The sequence below is a fragment of the Haematobia irritans genome, chromosome 1, assembly GCF_050003625.1.
Source record: "Haematobia irritans isolate KBUSLIRL chromosome 1, ASM5000362v1, whole genome shotgun sequence".
NCBI classification, from domain to species: domain Eukaryota; kingdom Metazoa; phylum Arthropoda; class Insecta; order Diptera; family Muscidae; genus Haematobia; species Haematobia irritans.
The window spans coordinates 248,299,351-248,322,435 of NC_134397.1; the positions used below are offsets into that span (position 1 = coordinate 248,299,351).

The 23,085-nt window shown below is 28.5% G+C and overlaps 1 protein-coding gene across 3 annotated transcripts in view; it reads right to left on the bottom strand.

Moving 5' to 3' along the window:
- LOC142219677 (carcinine transporter-like) overlaps positions 1–23,085 on the bottom strand; it is a 105,078-nt gene that overhangs the window by 48,882 nt on the left and 33,111 nt on the right. For all 3 annotated transcript variants that reach the window (XM_075288563.1, XM_075288567.1, XM_075288559.1), the window contains exons 2-3: positions 19,848–20,179; positions 13,816–13,928 (exon numbers count right to left, since the gene is read on the bottom strand). In XM_075288563.1, the coding sequence (XP_075144678.1) occupies positions 13,816–13,928; positions 19,848–20,149 (415 nt within the window). In that variant the 5' untranslated portion in view covers positions 20,150–20,179. The remainder of the gene's footprint in view (positions 1–13,815; positions 13,929–19,847; positions 20,180–23,085) is intronic.

Below are 23,085 nucleotides of genomic sequence, written 5' to 3' on the forward strand. Positions count from 1 at the left end.
TTTGTCAACATTGTATTTCTACATAAAATGTTGCCAAAGTTTTATTTCTATAGGAAATTTTGTCAAAATTTTATTTCTATATAAAATTTTGTCAAAATTTTATTTCTATAGAACATTTTTGTCAAGATTTCATTTTTATAGAACATTTTTGTCAAGATTTTATTTCTATAGAAATAAAATTTGTCAAAATTGTATTTCTATAGAAAATTTTGTCAACATTTTATTCTTATAGAAAGTTTTGTCAAAATTTTATTTCTATAGAAAATTTTGTCAAAATTTTATGTCTATAGAAAATTTTGTCAAAATTTTATTTCTATAGAAAATTTTGTCAAAATTTTATTTCTATAGAAAATTTTGTCAAAATTTTATTTCTATAGAAAATTTTGTCAAAATTTTATTTCTATAGAAAATTTTGTCAAAATTTTATTTCTATAGAAAATTTTGTCAAAATTTTATTTCTATAGAAAATTTTGTCAAAACTTTATTTCTATAGAAGATTTTGCCAAAATTTTCTTTCTATAGAAAAATTTTGGTCAAGATTTTATTTCTATAGAAAATGTCAAAATTTTATTTCTATAGAAAATTTTCTCGAAATTTTATTTCTATAGAAAATTTTCTCGAAATTTTATTTCTATAGAAAAATTAGTCAAAATTGTATTTTTATAAAACTTTTGTCAAAATTTCATTTCTAAAGAAAATTTTGTCAAAGTTTTATTTCTTTAGAAAATTTTGTCAAAATTGTATTTCTACATAAAATGTTGCCAAAATTTTATTTCTATAGGAAATTTTGTCAAAATTTTATTTCTATATAAAATTTTGTCAAAATTTTATTTCTATAGAACATTTTTGTCAAGATTTCATTTTTATAGAACATTTTTGTCAAGATTTTATTTCTATAGAAATAAAATTTGTCAAAATTTTATTTCTATAGAAAATTTTGTCAAAATTTTATTTCTATAAAAAATTTTGTCAAAATTTTATTTCTATAAAAAATGTTCTCAAAATTTTATTTTTATAGATTTTTTTTTTAATTTTATTACATATATCAATTCTACTATCTATGCAAAATTTTACGTGAATCGGTATTAAAAGTTTTGCCTCTACGGTCATTTGAGTCTAAATCGGACGAAAGATATATATGGGAGGTAAATCCAAATCCGAACCGATTTCAACTAAATTTTTCACAATTGTCCACAATATCAATTGTACTCCTTGTACAAAATTGTGAGCAAATCAGGGTAAAACTCTGGCTTCTGGGATCATATAAGGGCATATCGGGCGAATGATATACTATATGGGAGCTATATCTGGATCTGAACCGATTTAGTTAATATTTAGCGAATTTTTCGAGAATCATAAAATATTCGGATGTATGTATTTTGAAGAAGATCGGTTGATAAACACGCTATTTATGAAAAGATCGGTGATAAATATATATGATATATAAATTTAAACTAATTTTTTTCCAAAATCAATAGCGATCAATAGCGATTGTCAATAGCGATTGTCTCTGTCCCGGAAAAATACTTTATGCCAAAATTGAGTACGATCGGACTTAAACTGCGATATGTACTTTGCACACAAAAATACATGAACAGATAGAAGGACAGACAGACATACGGACATGGAGCTAAATCGACTCAGAATTCAATTCAAAGACGATCGGTATACTAAACGATGGGTCTCTCACTTTTCCTTCTTGGTGTTACATTCAAATCCACAAAATGATTATACCCTGTACCACAGTAGTGGTGAAGGGTTAGGTTAAATTGGCAGACTGATTTGTTGTCAGGCTCACTAAGACTATTCAGTCCATTGTTATATAATTAGTGGTGAAGGGTATAAATATGAGTAACCATATCCCCCATGGTCCGATATTCGGAATCTTGCACGCCTTTCTTTTGTGCGACTAATTCCCTTGTAAGGCCTTGTCAATTTAAACTGGCTTGCTGGCTCTTCCTGAACGAGCAATGGGCACAATGTCAGTATTCTTTGATTCATTCATTTTGACATCATTTATGATTATGGGTAGTAGTGTTGTTGTTGTTGTTGTTGTTCGTACAAGTAAATACCTCATCATTCTACAACCCAGGCAGACAGTTACGGATGACTGATAGATTGGATGAATGAACGAATGGACAAAAATTTCCTCACATTGTAGTAGTCAGACAGGTGACTACTATGGGATATTTGAAAAAATGAGTATTCGAATGTGTATGTGTGTGTTTTCATGTGGGTTTTAATAAATCAATTCGATTCAGACAGAGTACACAAAAAAAAAAAACAAATCGCTCGCTGTCTATCACACACACCCACATCCACCTATGGATCCCATCACATGGAAGAATAAATATAAGAACATCCGGTTCCTGTTGTTTGTAAATCTATGGCTTTGCATTATCATCATCATCATCATCAAAAGACCAAAGAGCCCAACAGGTCAATAGCTGAGAGACAAATAATATTCATCACCTACAGGTGAGTGGGAGCAGGAGTGTGGGTGATTGAACTAAGGAAAAATTTGTTTATGTGCCCATAGAAAGCACACTGAAGCGTATACTGGGAATGAATATACCAACCAACTTCATGGATATATGTCTATCAAAAATAATGTGGTTTGGACCCCAATATTACAGGTACGGATACGCTTGAAATCAACTCTTTACTCAGTTTGGCCTAAGCTGTCCATAGAACTATTCGTCTACTTGATTTTCTCAACTTTGAGATTTTAATTTTGTGCCGATTCCTCAAGAAAAAATGGTAACATTTTTTTTTTTGGGAAAGGTGTCTATGATTAGTCAAGCGATTTATTTATGTTCATACTTCCTCAAATGTCAGATCCCCGTACACCGAAAAAAATATTTACGTAATATTAAAGATTACGCAACCTAAATTTTAGAATGCGCAATTTACAAAATATTAAGGACAAATTTCTTTACAATAATGCAATTTTATTTAAAATAAAGTTCATAACCTTTACTTTAATAATTTTTTTATCATTAAATTTAGGACACAAATTGTAAATATTCGCGTCCCCCGTTAAGGTCTCATGCCTTTGAACTGAGGTAAATTTTCCTTAAAGTAAAGTAACACATTTTGATTTAAAGAAATAGTCCTTAAACTACCTGAAATATTGAATCTTTAGATTTAAGATAAAAACGCTTTTTCATTTCTATAGAAAAATTTCTCAAAATTTTATTTCTAAAGAAAATTTTGTCAAAATTATATTTCTACAGAAAATTTTTCCAAAATTTTATTTCTATAGAAAATTTTTCCAAAATTTTATTTCTATAGAAAATTTTGTCACAATGTTATGTCTATAGAAAATTGTGTTAAATTTTATTTTTATAGAAAATTTTTGCAAAACTTTATTTCTATAGAAAATTTTGTCAAAATTTTATTTCTAAAGAAAATTTTGTCAAAATTTTATTTCTAAAGAAAATTTTGTCAAAATTTTATTTCTATAGAAAATTTTGTCAAATTTTATTTTTATAGAAAATTTTTGCAAAATTTTATTTTTAATAGAAAATTTTTGCAAAATTTTATTTCTATAGAAAATTTTGTCAAATTTTATTTTTATAGAAAATTTTTGCAAAATTTTATTTTTAATAGAAAATTTTTGCAAAATTTTATTTCTATAAAAAAAATTTTTGCAAAATGTTCTAAGGAAATAGTATTGTTGTTTTTGATTTCAGCTTAAAACCATGCATTGACTACACTTCAAGTGTAGCTCAACCAACAGAGGAAATTTTATCAAAATTTTATTTCTATAGAAAATTTTATCAAAATTATATTTCTACAGAAAATTTTTCCAATATTTTATTTCTATAGAAAATTTTGTCAAATTTTATTTTTATAGAAAATTTTTGCAAAATATTATTTCTATAGAAAATTTTGTTTCTATAGAAAATTTTGTCAACATTTTATTTTTAATAGAAAATTTTTGCAAAATTGTATTTCTATAAAAAAAAATTTGCAAAATGTTCTAAGGAAATAGTATTGTTGTTTTTGATTTCAGCTTAAAACCATGCATTGACTACACTTCAAGTGTAGCTCAACCAACAGAGGAAAAGTATGCTTGTCAAATTTATTTGGGCAAAAACCGTATAGACTGCAAGATGTTTGGATGGACAGCTCTTTCGGAATTACCACATTCCTCATCAGCATACTCTACTTGCAGCAAAACTATCAACCAATTATCAGAATAAATTCGGGTAATTCACTAAAACCAAAGTGAACTACACTTGAACCTCCCAAAAAAAGGTTTTTGATAGTCGGCGTTGCCTGAACAAATTTGTAAGCGTTTCTCTTTTCCTTTGCCAAAGTCAAATCATCGATTTGAGTACAGTTGGCTGAGTTTGTTTTGAGAGTGCTTCCTCTATCTTTATTCGTTTTGTTTTGTTATTGTCGGTTTATTCTTCAATCATTATTGTTGTTTTTGATTTCAGCTTAAAACTACGCATTGGCTAAATGTTTTTTCCAAAGGAAATTTTGTGAAAATTAAATTTCTATATTAAATTTGATCTTATTTCAATAAAAAATCTTCTCAAAATTTTATTTCTAAAGAAATTTTGTCAAAATTTTATTTCTAAAGAAATTTTTCAAAATTTTATTTCTAAAGAAATTTTGTCAAAATTTTATTAATTTTGTCAAAACTTTATTTCTATTGAACATTTTTTTAAAAATTTTATTTCTTGAGAAAATTTTGTCAAAATATTATTTCTATAGGAAATTTTCTCAAAATTTTATTTCTATAGAAAATTTTGTCAAAATTTTATTTCTATTGAAAATTTTTTAAAAAAATTTATTTCTATAGAAAATATTATCAAAATTTTATTTCTATATGAAATTTACTCAAAATTTTATTTCTATAGAAAGTTTTCCAAAATTTTTTTGCTATAAAAAATGTTGGCAAAATTTTATTTCTATAGAAAATTTTTTCAACATTTTATTTCTAAAGAAATTTTGTCAAAATTTTATTTCTATTGAAAATTTTGTCAAAATTTTATTTCTATAGAAAATTTTCTCAAAATTTTATTTTTATAGGAAATTTTCTCCAAATTTTATTTCGATAGATTTTTTTTAATTTTATTTCTATAGAAAATTTTGTAAAAAATTTATTTCTATAGGAAATTTTGTCAAAGTTTTATTTCTATAGAAATTTTTTTTATTTCTACAGTACATTTTATCAAAACTTTATTTCTATAGAAAACTTGTGAAGTAGTTGGAGAGGAATATTTTGCAAAATCTCTTAAAACATAAGCAATTCTACCAATTTATCAAACAGTAAAAAATCTACCATTTTTGGTGGAATTCTACCATCTTTGACAACCCCCAGCAAAAACTGGGTAAGCACTAGTGATTCTTTCAGCAATACCGGTAATCAAAAAGTTACTACTGGCAGTATTACCTGGGATTTAAAAATATTAGCTCCGTTCGAGAACCCGATAATTTTTGATAATTATTACAAATTTTTACTGGAAGTCGTTCGTTTACACCAAAACGCCAACAAAAGAGAGCCGGAGAGAGACAACATTTGACAGTTATGAGATAGAGAAATTGCAAGTTTTTGCTAGAGATTTTTTCCCCAGTAAAATCTTGCAAACCATAGCATAGTTTGTCAGCTGGTTTATGATAACAAACAAAGTACCAATACAATGTACATGTTCGGCAACTACGATTGGAAGTTAAATATACAGGATTTATTTTTTGTTTTCAATGTTTTAGCAGCTGAAATTTTCAATGTGCAAATAGTTACTGGATACCGTTCGTGTACTTTTCAGCAATTTTAAGCAAAGAGTGTAAAATACACTCTTACTCTCTTGCTAGTTTTTACTGGATATTTTTTACTGGAAAAGTACGCGAACAGACCTAATAACTTATCTGTGTAGGCAAAAAGTGATTCTTTCTATTAATACCGGTAATCAAAATCATATATTGAGGTCCGGGTTCGGCTCTACAGTGGGCACCGTTAATAGTAGCGATATGTAATGCCAAATTACATTTCAGAAAAAAATTGCCAATAAAATATACCTTTGTTGTATAGTACATAATTTATATTACAAAATAACATTATTGAATAGATCCATGTCGTGGAGCGTGGTATAGTGTGTTGGATTACAAAACAACAGGGGTGAGTTGGCACTTTTTGGGTATCTTTATGGTAAAGACATTATTTCTGGAGAGCTGGTATGTTTGCACGGAAGTACTTTCCTCCAATGTCATGCCCGTGTAAAAGTATTACTACTGACATAGGTTAAGTTGCAGCCCGATGTATCAGGCTCACTTAGACTATTCAATCCATTGTGATACCACATTGGTGAACTTCTCTCTTATCACTGAGTGCTGCCCGATTCCATGTTAAGCTCAATGATAAGGGACCTTCTTTTTGTAGCCGAACGCCGTTCGGCGTTCCACATTGCAGTGAAACCACTTAGAGAAGCTTTGAGACCCTCAGAAATGTCACCAGCATTACTGAGTTGGGATAATCCACCGCTGAAAAACTTTTTTTGGTGTTCGGTCGAAGCAGGAATCAAACCCACGACCTTGTGTATGCAAGGCGGGCATGCTAACCATTGCATGGTTCCCTGACATATGTACGAGGAAGTTGTTACCAATTTGGCGCAAGTATACTTGTACTCATACCTGGTAATAGGAGTTTTTGCTGGGCCGTGCCCACGACCCATTGTCTGCAAGGCGACCATGGTAACCATTGCACCATGGTGGCTTTCGAAATGCCTACCTCAATATAAGTTGCAACCATACGTTCTCGGTTTCAATACATATTGAAAAAATTAGCTTGGAATAAAGCTAATGCAGTTCCAAAACGTTGCAAGTGCACAAAAATCTAGACTGGCCAGTTAGCGGATTTGGATTCCTGCCATGAGAAGCTATTCCAAACTGAGTAGTTTGTGACGAAAAAATTATCAGGTTTACTTATAGGTATATAGAAATAAAATTTAGACAAAATTTTCTATAGAAATAAAATTTTGACAAAATTGTCTATGGAAATAAAATTTTGACAAAATTTCCTATAGAAATAAAATGTTGACAAAATTTTTCTATAGAAATCTTTCTATAGAAATAAAATTTTAACAAAATTTTCTATAGAAATAAAATTTTGACCAAATTTTTTAAAGAAACAAAATATTGACAAAATTTTCGATAAAAATAAAATTTTGACAAAATTTTCTATAGAAATAAAATTTTGACAAAAATTTCTATAGAAATAAAATTTTGACAAAATTTTCTAAAGAAATAAAATTTTGACAAAATTTTCTATAGAAATAAAATTTTGACAAAATTTTATTTCTATAGAAATTAAATTTTGACAAAATTTCCAATAGAAATAGAATTTCGACAAAATTTTTTATAGAAATAACATTTTGACACAATTTTCTATAGAAATAAAATTTTGAAAAAATTTTCTATAGAAATACAATTTTGACAAAATTTTTTATGGAAATACAAATTTTGACAAAATTTTCTATAGAACTAAAATGTTGACAAAATTTTCTATAGAAATAAAATTTTGGCAAAATTTTCTATAGAAATAAAATTTTGACAAAATTTTCTATAGATATAAAATTTTTACAAAATTTTCCATTGAAATAAAATTGTGACAAAATTTTCTATAGAAATAAAATTTTGAATAAAATTTTCTATAGAAATAAAATTTTGGCAAAATTTTCTCTAGAAATAACATTTTGACAAAATTTTCTATAGAAATAAAATTTTGTCAAAAAAAAATTTTGACAAAATTTCCTATAGAAATTAAATGTTGACAAAATTTTTCTATAGAAATAAAATTTTAACAAAATTTTCTATAGAAATAAAATTTTTTCAAAATTTTCTATAGAAATACAATTTTGACCAAATTTTTTAAAGAAATAAAATTTTGACAAAATTTTCGATAAAAAAAAAATTGACAAAGTTTTCTATAGAAATAAAATTTTGACACAATTTTCTATGGAAATAAAATTTTGACAAAATTTTCAATATGGATAAAATTTTGACAAAATTTTCTATAGAAATAAAATTTTGACAAAATTTTCTATAGAAATAAAATTTTGAATAAAATTTTCTATAGAAATAAAATTTTGGCAAAATTTTCTCTAGAAATAACATTTTGACAAAATTTTCTATAGAAATAAAATTTTGTCAAAAAAAATTTTTTGACAAAATTTCCTATAGAAATAAAATGTTGACAAAATTTTTCTATAGAAATAAAATTTTAACAAAATTTTCTATAGAAATACAATTTTGACCAAATTTTTTAAAGAAATAAAATTTTGACAAAATTTTCTATAAAAAAAAAATTGACAAAATTTTCTATAGAAATAAAATTTTGACAAAATTTGCTATAGAAATAAAATTTTGACACAATTTTCTATGGAAATAAAATTTTGACAAAATTTTCAATATGGATAAAATTTTGACAAAATTTTCTATAGAAATAAAATTTTGACAAAATTTTCTATAGAAATAAAATTTTGACAAAATTTTCTATAGAAATAAAATTTTGACAAAATTTTCTATAGAAATAAAATTTTGACAAAATTTTCTATAGAAATAAAATTTTGACAAAAACAAAATTCTATAGAAATAAAAGGTTTGAAAAATGCTTGAAAAATTTTCTATAGAAATAAAATTTTGACAAATTTTTTTTTATAGGAATAAAATTTTGTCAAAGTTTTCTATAGAATAAAATTTTGGCAAAATTTTCTATGGAAATAAAATTTAACAAAATTTTCTATAAAAACAAAATTTTGACAAAATTTTCTATAGAAATAAAATGTTGACAAAAATATTTATTTTGACAAAATTTTCTATAGAAATAAAATTTTGACAAAATTTTCTCTAGAAATAATATTTTGACACAATTTTCTATAGAAATAAAAATTTGACAAAATGTTCTATAGAAATAAAATGTTGACAAAATTTTCTATAGAAATAAAATTTGGCAAAAAAAAAATTTCCATAAAAAATAAAATGTTGACAAAATTTTCTATAAAAATAAAATTTTGACAAAATTTTCTATAGAAATAAAATTTTGACAAAAATTTTTATAGAAATAAAATTTTGACAAAAATATTGATATAAATAAAATTTTGACAAAATTTACTGTAGAAATAGAATTTTAACAAAATTTTCTATAGAAATAAAATTTTGACAAAATTTTCTACGGAAATAAAATTTTGCAGAGTAAGGTTTGTTTTGTTTAGTAGTTTTTTGGTAAAATTTTATCCAAACTTTGGTAGATAATTTTTGACTGGAGTGGCAACCGTACTCACGTATCCAGTAATAAAAGAAAACAAGTCCAATATGTCGTATGCATCGGGAAGCTGAACAAAGGCACTCCAAAAGTTAGCTTGTGACCAAAGATATTGACTTTCCCTTAAGGATTTTAGTATTAATTTCAATATAAAAGCATTTACATAAATTGTTAAATTATTATACTTATGTCATTTATCGAAAATTTATTTTCTTTTTGCGATATATTAACGAAGCTATTCACTTAAAAATAAATATATTTCTACAGTCCCTGTTTCTACAGTTCATTTCTAGATATACAATCAACTTCCTTGAGCGGTAAAATGCCTCTTAGGTATCCTTCGTTGTTCCATATTTTTACGTTTCAATAATTGTTAATTAATATTTCCTTCTGCTATCGGTAAAGGGTCCTCAAAATTTACAAAACCGTACAACCCTCTACTTGAACATAACTCACAGGGTAGTATCCTTGAATTGAGTGTCAGTGAATTTGGTTTCATTTTCAATTCCCTTTATCTTTTACTTGTTTGTGTTCTTGTTGTTTCTGACAACTTTACGCTGAATTCAGGTGAATCGATGATTTGTAGTTTCCGTTTTCAATTTTTCAAGCATCCATCAATGTACGGTTGAATATGGATGTGTGCAATCTATTGAACTATTGGACATACACTGAACAAAAATTGGGATTAGTGGGATTTTATTGCGAGTCAATAAAGAGTTCGATTATATTTTTATTTCAGTGAAAGAAAGGGACCAAAGAGTGTACCACTGTATATTTAGAACCTTTCAAAGAGAACTTTTGTAGGGCTGGTGTACTACACACAAAAAAATATCAATTAATTTGATTGTCAATACAATTAAAATTATGTTTAAATTTGAGCTAACAACGTAATTTGTAAATACAATTAGTCATTTTAGCAACCAATCTTGTTATATTAACAAACATTTTGTTATATCAACAAAAATTTTGTTGAACTTAAAAATTTTCTGTAACAACAATTTATTGTTAGCCCAAAAATTATAATATTATTTTCTGTGTATATGTCTTAGTTAAAGTTTCTCCAATATGAGAAAGTATCCTTATACCCTGCGTCACTTTGTATATCCATATTTTCGATACCATATCAAATCGGTCAGTGTTGGGTGGTATATATAGAGGTTTTTGTCTCTAATACATACGTTTAAATTTGACTCGATCTGGGCAAAATTTTTTAGACTTCTACAAAATCTATAGACAAAAAATTTTAGTCGGATAATGTCCTTGGGTGGAACACAATGTTAGTAAAAAACAAGTAAGGAAAGTCTAAAGTCGGGCGAGGCCGACTATATTGTACCCTGCACCACTTTGTAGATCTAAATTTTCGATACCATATCACATTCGTCAAATGTGTTGGGGGCTATATACAAAGGTTTGTCCCAAATACATACATTTAAATATCACTCGATCTGGACAGAATTTGATAGACTTCTACAAATCTATAGACTCAAAATTTAAGTCGGCTAATGCTCTAGGGTGGAACACAATATTAGTAGAAAAATATGTGAAACATTTAAATCTGAAGCAATTTTAAGGAAACTTCGCAAAAGTTTATTTATGATTTATCGCTCGATATATATGTATTAGAAGTTTAGGAAAATTAGAGTCATTTTCGACTAAGCAGTGGCGATTTTACAAGGAAAATGTTGGTATTTTGACCATTTTTGTCGAAATCAGAAAAACGTATATATGGGAGCTATATCTAAATCTGAACCGATTTCAACCAAATTTGGCACGCATAGCTACAATGCTAATTCTACTCCCTGTGCAAAATTTCAACTAAATCGGAGCAAAAAATTGGCCTCTGTGTTCATATGAGTGTAAATCGGGCGAAAGCTATATATGGGAGATATATCCAAATTTGAACCGATTTCACCCAAATTTGGCACGCATAGTTACAATGCTAATTCTACTCCCTGTGCAAAATTTCTACTAAATCGGAGTTAAAAATTGGCCTCTGTGGGCAAATGAGTGTAAATCGGACGAAAGCTATATATGGGAGCTATATCTAAATCTGAACCGATTTAGCTGATATTTTGCAAGTTTTTCGAGACTCATAAAAAATTCGGATATACTGAATCTGAAGAACATCGGTTGATAAACACGCCAATGAAGACCAGATCGGGGATAAATATATATGGCAGCTATATCTAAATCTGAATCGATTTTTTCTAAAATCAATAGCGATTGTCTTGTATCCCTAAAAACGACCCTATGCCAAATTTTGAGGACGATCGGACTTAAACTGCGACCTGTACTTTGCGCACAAAAATACATGAACAGACAGACACACGCAAAGAAAAAAAACGTTTGGAAAACGTGTACCGAAAACGTTTTTCGTTTGTTAGAGTTTTTTGAATTGCTTCGAAAAGTATACACTTTTATCACCAAAAAAATTCGTTTGTTACAAAATTTTTATTTTTTCAGTAAAAAAGGTTATTTTTGAACCAACAACACAGTCCATTTCGTTTATATCAAATACTGTTCTTTTCTAAATTTAGGTCTTTAATAAGACACATTTTACAGTTCACAGTAAAAATTTAATATAGTAGAATGTAATGTTGAAAATTTTTTCGGAATCTTCCGATCATATCTGGAATATATGTAAAAAAAAAAAAAACTTTGGTCGAAGCAGGGATCGAACCCACGACCATTGGCATGCAAGTCAGACGTAGCAACCACTGCTCCACGGTGCCCAACTAAATGTATTTTTCTGTTAAATAAACTTTGTTTAATCGGCTCGTGGGCGCCGCAAGCTATGCTATATAAATATAACTTAGTTATATGGGTAATTGTCTATTGATGACAATAACGGCTACATGGCTCAGTGGATAGTGTGTTGGCTTACAAATTGCATGGTCCGCGGTTCGATTCTCCGTCCAGGCGAAAGGTAAAAAAAAAATAAAAATTTATAAAATCGTATAGTTTCTTCTACATTGTTTGTGTTACAGAAAAAGGTGCTAAGAACTAAAAAACTTCGTGGAAGTGGGAAAGATGTGAGGGAAAATGCAATTAGCCAGAATTTTTTTTTTTTTTTTTTTTGAGTTAGTCTTTATGAAATTGCTTTCACATCCAGGAAAAGAATAAACGTTTATCACAAAAAGTATATACTTTTCTTCCAAATACACTTCCTTTCAGCGAAAAGCAAATGAGAAACGAACTTTGTTTGTCTAAAATTTCGTTTGGGAAGAAAGAATTATGGTGAAGGGTATAAATATGGGAAACATTTAAATCTGGAGCAATTTTAAGGAAACTTCGCAAAAGTTTATTTATGATTTATCGCTCGATATATATGTATTAGAAGTTTAGGAAAATTAGAGTCATTTTTACAACTTTTCGACTAAGCAGTGGCGATTTAACAAGGAAAATGTTGGTATTTTGATCATTTTTGTCGAAATAAGAAAAACATATACATGGGAGCTATATCTAAATCTGAACTGATTTCAATCAAATTTGGCACACATGACTATATTACTAATTGTACTCCTAGTGCAAAATTTCAAGCAAATTGGGCCAAAACTCTGGCTTCTGGGGCCATATAAGTTCATATCGGGCGAAAAATATATATGGAAGCTATATCTAAATCTGAACCGATTTCAATCAAATTTGGCACACATAACTATACTACCAATTGTACTCATTGTGCAAAATTTCAAGCTAATCGGGATAAAACTCTGGCTTCTGGGTCCTTATAAGTGCATGTCGGGCGAAAGATATATATGGGAGCTATATCTAAATCTGAATCGATTTCAACCAAATTTGGCACGCATAGCTACAATGCTAAATCTACTTCTTGTTCAAATTTTCAACCAAATTGGGCCAAAACTCTGACTTTTAGGACCATATTAGTCCATATCGGGCGAAAGATATATATGGGAGCTATATCTAAATCTGAACCGATTTCAATCAAATTTTTCACACTTGACTATACGACTAAGTGTTATGTTTGTACAAAACTTCAAGCAAATCGGTATAAAACTCTGGCTGTTGGGTTCATATTAGTGCATATCGGGCGAAAGATATATAGGAGCTATATCTAAATCTGAACCGATTTCTTCCAAAATCAATAGGGTTCTATTCTGACCCAAATTAGGAACATGTGCCAAATTTGAAGGCGATTGGACTTAAATTGCGACCTAGACTTTAATCACAAAAATGTGTTCACAGACAGACAGACGGACGGACGGACGGACGAACAGACTGACAGACGGACATGGTTATATCGACTCAGGGACCCACCCTGAGCATTATTGCCAAAGACGCCATGTGTCTATCTCGTCTCCTTCTGGGTGTTACAAACATATGCACTAACTTATAATACCCTGTTCCACAGTGTGGCGCAGGGTATAATGACAAAGTCCTTGGAACTGGGCAAGATTTTTCTTCAGTGTACATTTTCTTTCTTTGGATGTACTGTATACTATTTTTCCTTCTACCAATTTGCCCATGTCTATGTGTCCAATACAACGAATCATAGTGTATGTGTCACATCTCACAATACTAACCTGTTACATTTGCTGACGATGAATTCCATTTCTGCCAGTCATCAATTTCGGTAAAATTCACATCAAACATTTGGCAGCTGCTATACTTCTCTGCGCCACGATTGTCATGTTGCCTACATCAGAAAATAAAACAAAAAAATATAAATATGTATGTGTGAATATGTGTGTCAGTGTGTGTGTGTGTACGGTAATAGCTCTACCCAGCTAGCATTTGGGTGATTGTTTTGACAAAAATCATCTAAATGAGTCATATTCGAGTACTTTAGGAGACCAAAATCTGCTATGTCAGTTACGTGATTATAATACGATACGAAAATGACTCGCGCTAATGGGCGTAAAATGAGTTCGGTATAGAATTTAACAAAAAATAACAAAAATCTGACAAAAATCGTCTAGCGGAGTCATCTTCGAGTACTTTTGGTGATCAAAAACTGCTTAAACAGTTACGGGACCAGAAACTGACACGAAAATGACTCGCGCTAATGGAAATAAATTGTGTTCGGTTTAAAATTGTCTAAAGGAGTCATCTTCGAGTACTTTTGGTGATCAAAAACTGATGTAACTGAGTTATTGCAAGTGTTTTTTTTTTTTATTTAAATCAGAATTTTAACGGGGCAATCTCTATAATATTGTCAGAAAATTAAAAAAAAATACTTAAACTTCTGTTCACTCCGAAATAGTCACTGAAAGGTAATAAATCTTTAACAAATTAAACTAAAAAAACACAATGTCGTCTAAAACTAAAAATGCCAGAATGGAAAGAGCCCAAATAAAAAGATTGGCAAAAAAAAGAGGCAAATAATTTAATTTCACCAAAAAAAAATAAATCTGAAAAAAAGACAGTGATTATTGAAGAGAACATTCAAGAATCTGAAGAGATTTGTGAACATGAGAATAAAAAAAGTGTTGATAGCGACAGTTTTGACAGTGACAGTGACAGTGACAGTGAAAGTGAAAGTGAAAGTGAAAGTGAAAAAAGTGAATTTAATATATGTGATGGACTAGCTAAGTGGGCAATTGAATTTAAAGTGAGCTTTGTTGCAATTAATGCTCTATTATTATTATTACTAAAATGTAACATGAAAGTTCCAAAGGACGCAAGGACACTTTTAAAAACGCCAAGTTTTACAGAGGAGAGAAAAGTAGGTGAAGGAACATACATTCACTATGGATTAAAAAATGGACTAACCGATTTTTTGGTTAGAAACAATTGGAAATCGTTGGATATTGTCCTAGATTTTGGCATTGGCAAGTTTTTGTGAGAGTACAATAGTCCAATAGTTTTCCAATAGCCGATATCATCAATGTATAGATGTATGTGGTCTATAACAATGCATGCGTGTGGGTGGGTATGTGTGTGTTTGTGTCAATTTCATTGCGAGTGAGAAAAGTTTGCATGTTCATTGATGACATTTATATGAAATGCAAATTTGAAAAATGAAATTTTAAACGCAATTCTTGACAATTTATTACAGTTGTAGTCTACATGTCTGCGAAAGAAATATATATATATATATATAGACGCACGCTCCCACTTTGTCATAGTAATCCTTTGGTATCAATGCAGCATAGCCATTGAAAATTGTGATAGAGAGAGAGCGAAAAGGAAAGAGTGAGTATGCGAGTGTATATTGAGGACCTTTCCAAATACAGCATTGGCACAAACTGTCACAAAATTGTCAAAAATTACTTATCAAATATTTATCATGCATATTGCAATTCCACCACACAGAAACACATAGACACATACTTGAACTCTCTCTCTATCTCATATGAGTGGGGGATAGCACATACACCTTTATAAGTCTGCATATGAACAGGGTTGCCATTTTGGTCCGATCGGACCAAAATAGGTTCATAATATTATTAATTTTTAAATTTGGTCCGATGGTAGGCCCAAATTGAATTTGGTTGATTTTGGTCCATTTTTGTCAAATCAGTATTTTTTTCAAAATTTTCTATAGAAATAAAATTTTGACAAAAGTTTCTATTGAAATAAAATTTTGACAAAATTTTCTATAGAAACAAAATTATGCAAAAATTATATAGAAATAACAAATTGACAAATTTTCAATAGAAATAAAATTTTGACAAAATTTTCTATAGAAATAAAATTTTGACAAAATTTTCTATAGAAATAAAATTTTGAGAACATTTTCTATTTAAATAAAATTTTGGAAAAATTTTCTATGGGACTTAAATATTGGAAAAATTTTCTATAAAAATAAAATTTTGGCAAAATTTTCTATAGAAATAAAATTTTGACAAAATTTTCTATAGAAATAAAATTATGAGAACATTTTCTATTTAAATAAAATTTTGGAAAAAATTTCTATAGAAATAAAATTTTGGCAAAATTTTCTATAGAAATAAAATTGTGACAAAATTTTCTATAGAAATAAAATGTTGACACAACTTTTTGCAGATATAAAGTTTTGACAAAAGTTTCTATTGAAATAAAATTGTGACATAGGTTTCTATAGAAATAAAATTTTTGACTAAAATTTTCTATAGAAATAAAATTTTGAAAAAATTTTCTATAGAAATAAAAGGTTTTTCTATTGAAATACAATTTTGAGAAAAAATTCTATATAAATATAATTTTGGCAGAATTTTAAATAGAAATAAAATGTTTGTCAAATTTTCTATAGGTCTCAAATTTTGGCAAAAATTTTCTATAGAAATAACATTTTTGACTAAAACTTTCTATGAAATAACATGTTGACACAATGTTTTGTAGAAATAAAATTTTGCAAAAATTTCCTATAGAAATAAAATGTTTCTATGGAAATAATATTTTGGCTAAATTTTCAATGGAAATAAAAGTTTGACAAATTTTCTATAGAAATAAAATGTTGCTCAATATTCTATAGAAATAAAGTTTTGACAAAATTGTCTATAGAAATACAATTTTGAGAAAATTTTTTATATACAAAAAAATTTTGAAAAAATTTTCTATAGGTTTAAAATTTTGGCAAAAATTTCTATAGAAATACAATTTTGGCAGAAGTTTCTATAGAAATAAATTTTTTGACTAAAACTTTCTTTAGAAATAAAATGTTGACACAATTTTTTGTAAAAATAAAATTTTGACAAATTTTCCTATAGAAATTAAATTTTGAAAAAAAAATTCTATAGAAATAAAATATTGACAAAACTTTCCATAGAAATAAAATTATATGATACCTTTCTATAGAAATAAAAAATTGAAAAATTTTCTATAGAAATAAAAATGTTCAGTGGAAATAAAATTGTGGCTAAATTTTCAATAGAAATGAAGTTTTGGCAAAATTTCCTAAAGAAATACAATTTTGACAAAATTTTCTATAGAAATTAAATTTTGACAAAATTTTCTATAGAACTAAAAATTTGGGCAGGATTTTCTAATGAACCAAAAGTTTAACAAAGTTTTCTACAGAAATAAAATTTTGACAAAATTTTATTTCTGAGGAACTTGCGATAACTTTCTATAGTAATAAAAGTTTGACAAATTTTCTACAGAAATAAAATTTTGCTAAATTTTCAAAAGAAATACAATTTTGACAAAATTTTTCATACAAATTAAAATTTGTAATAGAAATAAAATAAATATAAATAAATAATAGAAATAAAATTTGTTCAAAACTTTCTACAGAAATAAAATTTGGACAAATCTTTCTTCAGAAATAAAATTTTGAAAAAAATTTTCTACAGAAATAAAATTTTTACAAAATTTCTGTAGAAATAAATTTTTGATAAAATTTTCTATAGAAATAAAATTTTGACAAAATTTTATATAGAAATATAATTTTGACAAAATTTTCTATAAAAATAAAATTTTGACAAAATTTTCTAAAGAAACAAAATTTTGACAAAATTTTCTATTGAAATAAAATGTTGACAAAATTTTCTATAGAAATATAATTTTGACAAAATTTTCTATAAAAATAAAATTTTGACAAAATTTTCTAAAGAAACAAAATTTTGACAAAATTTTCTATTGAAATAAAATGTTGACAAAATTTTCTATAGAAATAAAATTGTGACAAAATTTTCTATAGAATCAAAATTTTTGACTAAAACTTTCTATAGTGAAGGGTGGTTAAATTGTAAGGGCCGGTGTTGAATGTGAACCACGCCTAAACGCCAAGTTGTTTTCGAATTTTATTTGACATTTCTCTATTTCAGACTTATTCAATTTGAACCATGGAGAGATACACAATCCAACAACGTGTTAAATTGTTCTAAGAAATGGCAACAATGGGTGATCAATTTTCGAAGAAAATCATCTTCAGTGATGAGGCACATTTTCACCTCAGTGGATTGGTCAATAAACAGAATTGCCGCATTTAGGCGAATGAGAATCCAAGAGTGATTGTCGAAAAACCAATGCACCCACAAAGAGTGACTGTTTGGTGCGGTTTATGGGCTGGCGGCATCATCGGGCCGTATTTTTTCCAAAATGAGGCCGGTCAGGCAGTTAGGTTAGGTTAGGTTAGGTTATGTGGCAGCCCGATGTATCAGGCTCACTTAGACTATTTAGTCCATTGTGATACCACAGTGGTGAACTGCGGTCAGGCAGTTACTGTGAATGGTGTTCGCTATCGTGAGATGATAACGAACTTTTTATGGCCCGAATTGGAAGATATGGATGTGGACGATATGTGGTTTCAGCAGGACGGTGCCACTTGCCACACAGCTAACGAAACAATGGCTCTTTTGCGAAACAAATTCAATGGCCGTGTTATCTCACGTAATGGCGATGCCAATTGGCCGCCAAGATCATGTGATTTGACACCGTTGGACTTTTTTCTTTGGGGTTATTTAAAAGAAAATGTATACGTCGATAAGCCAGCAGCAATTCAAGAGCTAAAGGATGAAATAATTCGGTACATTAACGGCATAGAACCTCCATTATGCCTTAGCGTCATCGAAAATTTGGACCATCGGATGAAGGTGTGCCACCGAGGTCGCGGCACCCATTTGGCCGATATTTTGTTCCATACATAATTCAGTAATACCAATATATCATAATAAAATAAAATTACAATAATTTCCTAAATAGTTTGTGTTTTATTCAAAATCAACATCGGCTCTTGAAATTTTAACCACCCTTCAATATAGATGAATATAGAAATGTTCACACAACTTTTTGTAGAAATAAAATTTTGATAAAATTTTCTGTTGAAATAAAATTTTGACAAAATTTTCTGTTCAAATAAAATTTTGGCAATATTTTCTATTGAAATAAAATTGTGACAGAAATTTTTATAAAAATAAAATTGTTGACCAAAATTTTCTATAGAAATAAAATTTTGACAAAATTTTCTGTAGAAATAAAATTTTTAAAAAATTTTCTATAGAAATAAAGTTTTTACAAAATTTTCTACAGAAATAAAATTTTGATAAAATTTTCTATAGAAATAAAATTTTGATAAAATTTTCTATAGAAATAAAATTTTGGCAAAATTTTCTATAGAAAGAAAATGCTGACAAAGTTTTCTATAAGAATAAAATTTTTGACTAAAACTTTCTATAGTACTATAGAAATAAAATTTCGACAAAATTTTCTATTGAAATAAAATTGTGACAACATTTTCTATAGAAATACAAGTTGACTAAAATTTTCTATAGAAACAAAATTTTGGACTAAAATTTTCTACAGAAATAAATTTTCAATAAAATTTTCTAAAATTATGGACTAAAATTTTCTACAGAAATAAATTTTTAATAAAATTTTCTATACAAATAAAATTTTGAAAAAATTTTCTATACAAATAAAATTTTGACAAAATTTTCTATTCAAATAAATAGAAATAGAAATTTTGAATAGAAATAAAAATTTGACAAAATTGTATATCGAAGTAAAATTTTAGAAGTATTTTAACTTTTAAATGATATTACTTTAATTTGGAAAAACTGTGCCCTGGTAGGAATTTTGGTCAAATTGTGGAAAAATCTTGGTTCGAAATAAAAATTCATTGTGGCAACGCTGCATATGAAAGACAATGAAGATACCAAAAGAAACAAAACAACAAAAAAAACTCACTTACGTGGGTAAAGTCAATTTGCGCCATTCATCTAAAGTGAAATTAGTTTTCTCTCTACCCGGCACTGTACACCAATGGTCCGGTATATTTAATGCCAGGATAATATTCATATAACACATGGCTCCAGCCATAGCCAAACCCATGACAAAGATAATATTGTAGATTAATTGAAAACGACCATGATTGCCTGCCTTCTCCATGAGGGCTTGAAAAGGATCATCATCCGTTTTGATGTCTTCTGTATGAGATCTTTCCATATCCACAGATCCATTTCTTTTTGTCATCTCATCGTTCTGGTGATTCATGTTGTCAAGCTTTTAGTCCTTACAATTATGCTAATAAAGACAAAAAAACGACAATGATTAGAAAATGATAAAGGTCTCTTTGTTTTAAATCTTATCTTAATAATTTGAAATGTTTATGATTTTTTTGTTGTTATGAATATCTCGTGGAAAAATTTGTACTGATTTGATTTTTTTTATGGATTTATGAAACATTTATCGTAGCTTCAATGGACTTTCTATTACGATAACATTAGCATTTCTTTATGAACACAATGGAACACACCTATTGCGATTATTTATTAAACATTGATTGTTAAATTTTTTAATAGTCTATTTCGCCTGATAAATTCCAAAAGTCCAAAAACCGCCACGTGCTAATGACGCTAAAGAAGCGCTCTATTAATTTCGCAATTACGGGCGAAAGAAAAATAATTCTTTCCTACTCAATCTTATACAATCAAACATCGTTTATCATTTCCCAGCAAACAAATTTGGAAGTTGTTCCAAAGGCACAACTTTAAAAACACTTAAAAAAAATGTCCTCTCAAAGATGTTCGACAAAATTGGGAGATGTGGTACAAAATTGACACAAAAGCAATGAATTTTACATGGGCTTGTCATAGGGAGGAGCCACCGTGGTGCAATGGTTAGCATGCCCGCCTTGCATACACAAGGTCGTGGGTTCGATTCCTGCTTCGACCGAACACCAAAAAGTTTTTCAGAGGTGGATTATCCCACCTCAGTAATGCTGGTGACATTTCTCTAAGTGTTTCACTGCAATGTGGAACGCCGTTCGGACTCGGCTATAAAAAGGAGGTCTCTGGTCATTGAACTTAACATGGAATCGGGCATGACTCAGTGATAGGAGATAAGTTCACCAATGTGGTATCACAATGAACTGAATAGTCTAAGTGAGCCTGATACATCGGGCTGCCACCTAACCTAACCTAACCTAACCTGACCTTACTTAACCATAGGGAGGAAGTTATCTTTTTAGGCATCCTTTATAGTGATTTCGCATTAGTTCTTCAGATGAGAGGCAATTCTAGTGTTTCGGATTTCATTCAAAGAAAAAAAAAAATAGGGAACAACTTACAAAAATATTCTCTTTTTTAACTTTTTCGACTTTTATCTCTACGTTAAAATTTTTTGAATAATACTAGCCAATATTTTATCGCAAATTCAAAGTTCGTCCAGAAATGAATCGGTACGCTTTTCAAATATTTTTGAGAATTTTGTATTATTTGTTTTTGTCCAGTTGTGTTTGAATTTATTGGTAAAATGTAATTTATTGGTTAAAATGCGTAAACCAAAGGATTTTTTTATATATCACCTCAAAAGAACTTCGTGTGAAGTGAAAATTATGTCTATCTCTACACACAAAAAAATTTCATGAAAATTTTTCCAATTAAAATTTTAATTGAGTTTTAAAAAATATTCAATTAAAAATTTAATTGATTCAACAAATTTTTTAATTGAAACAAAAATCAATCACAAAAATAATAGTATCAATTAATTTTTTAATTGGATCAATTAACTTTTTAATTGACCTTCAAAAATTTTTTAATTGATACTATCATTTCTGTGATTGAAGACATTTCAATTAAAAATTAATTGGATCAATTAATTTCATGATTGAATCAGAAAAAAATTTTTTTGTGTGTAGATAAGCATGTGAATATCCTTTAAAAGTAATAACTTAGGAAGAACTTGAAAATTGTTTTGCTGGGAATTTAAATCTGCGTGGTTGGTATTTCCCATGCCCACACGCTGTCCCTAAAGCACCCATATGTTTTATATAGGGAAGAAATAATTACGAACCGATATGAATTTTTGTGCAGTAATTATAGAGCCAGAATTGAAATATGAGGGTCGCTTTATATGGGTGCTGTATAGAATTATGAACACGAGTTTACCAAAAATGACAGATTTTTTACTGATTGATAGAATTCTTGATGTTTTGGAAGATTTTGCAAAATATTCCTCACCAACTATGAAATGCTTCATAAATTTTCTATAGAATTAACATTTTGACAACATTTTCTACAGAAATAAAATTTTGACAAAATTTTCTATAAAAATAAATTTGACAAAATTTTTTATAGAAATAAAAATGTTGAAAAAATTTTGTATAGAAATAATATTTTGACAAAATTTTCTTTGGCAATAAAATTTTGGAAGATTATTTTTGTCTCGAGTGACAATAGTGATTTTTCTGTGATTGGGGATCGGTTTATTTGGGGGCTATATATAATACAGATCGATACGGATGAATTTTGGCATGGTTGTTATCGGCCATATACTAGCGAAATGTACCAAATTTCAACCGGATCGGATGAAATTTGCTTCTCTTTTAGGCTTCGCAAGCCAAATCTGGGAATACTTTTACATGGTGGCTATATATAATCATGGACCGATGTGGACCAATTCTGGCATGGTTGTTATAGACCATATACTAACACCACGTACCAAATTTCAAACGAATCGGATGAAATTTGCTTCTCTTTGAGGTTTCGCAAGCCAAATCTGGGAATCGGTTTATATGGGGGCTATATATAATTATGGACCGATGTGGACCAATTTTTTCACGGTTGTTAGAGACCATATACCAACATTATGTACGAAATTTCAGCCGGATCGGATGAAATTTGCTTCTCTTTGAAGCTCCGCAAGCCAAATCTGGGGATCGGTTTATATGGGGGCTATATATAATTATGAACCGATATGGAAAATTTTTGCATGGTTGTAAGAGACCATATACTAACACCACGTACCAAATTTCAGCTGGATCGGGTGAAATTTGCTTCTCTTAGAGTCTCCGGAGTTCAAATCTGGAGATTGGTTTATATGGGACTATATATAATTATGAACCGATGTGTCCCAATTTTCCTTCTTGTTAGAGACCATATACTAACACCACGTACCAAATTTCAACCGGATCGCATGAAATTTGCTTC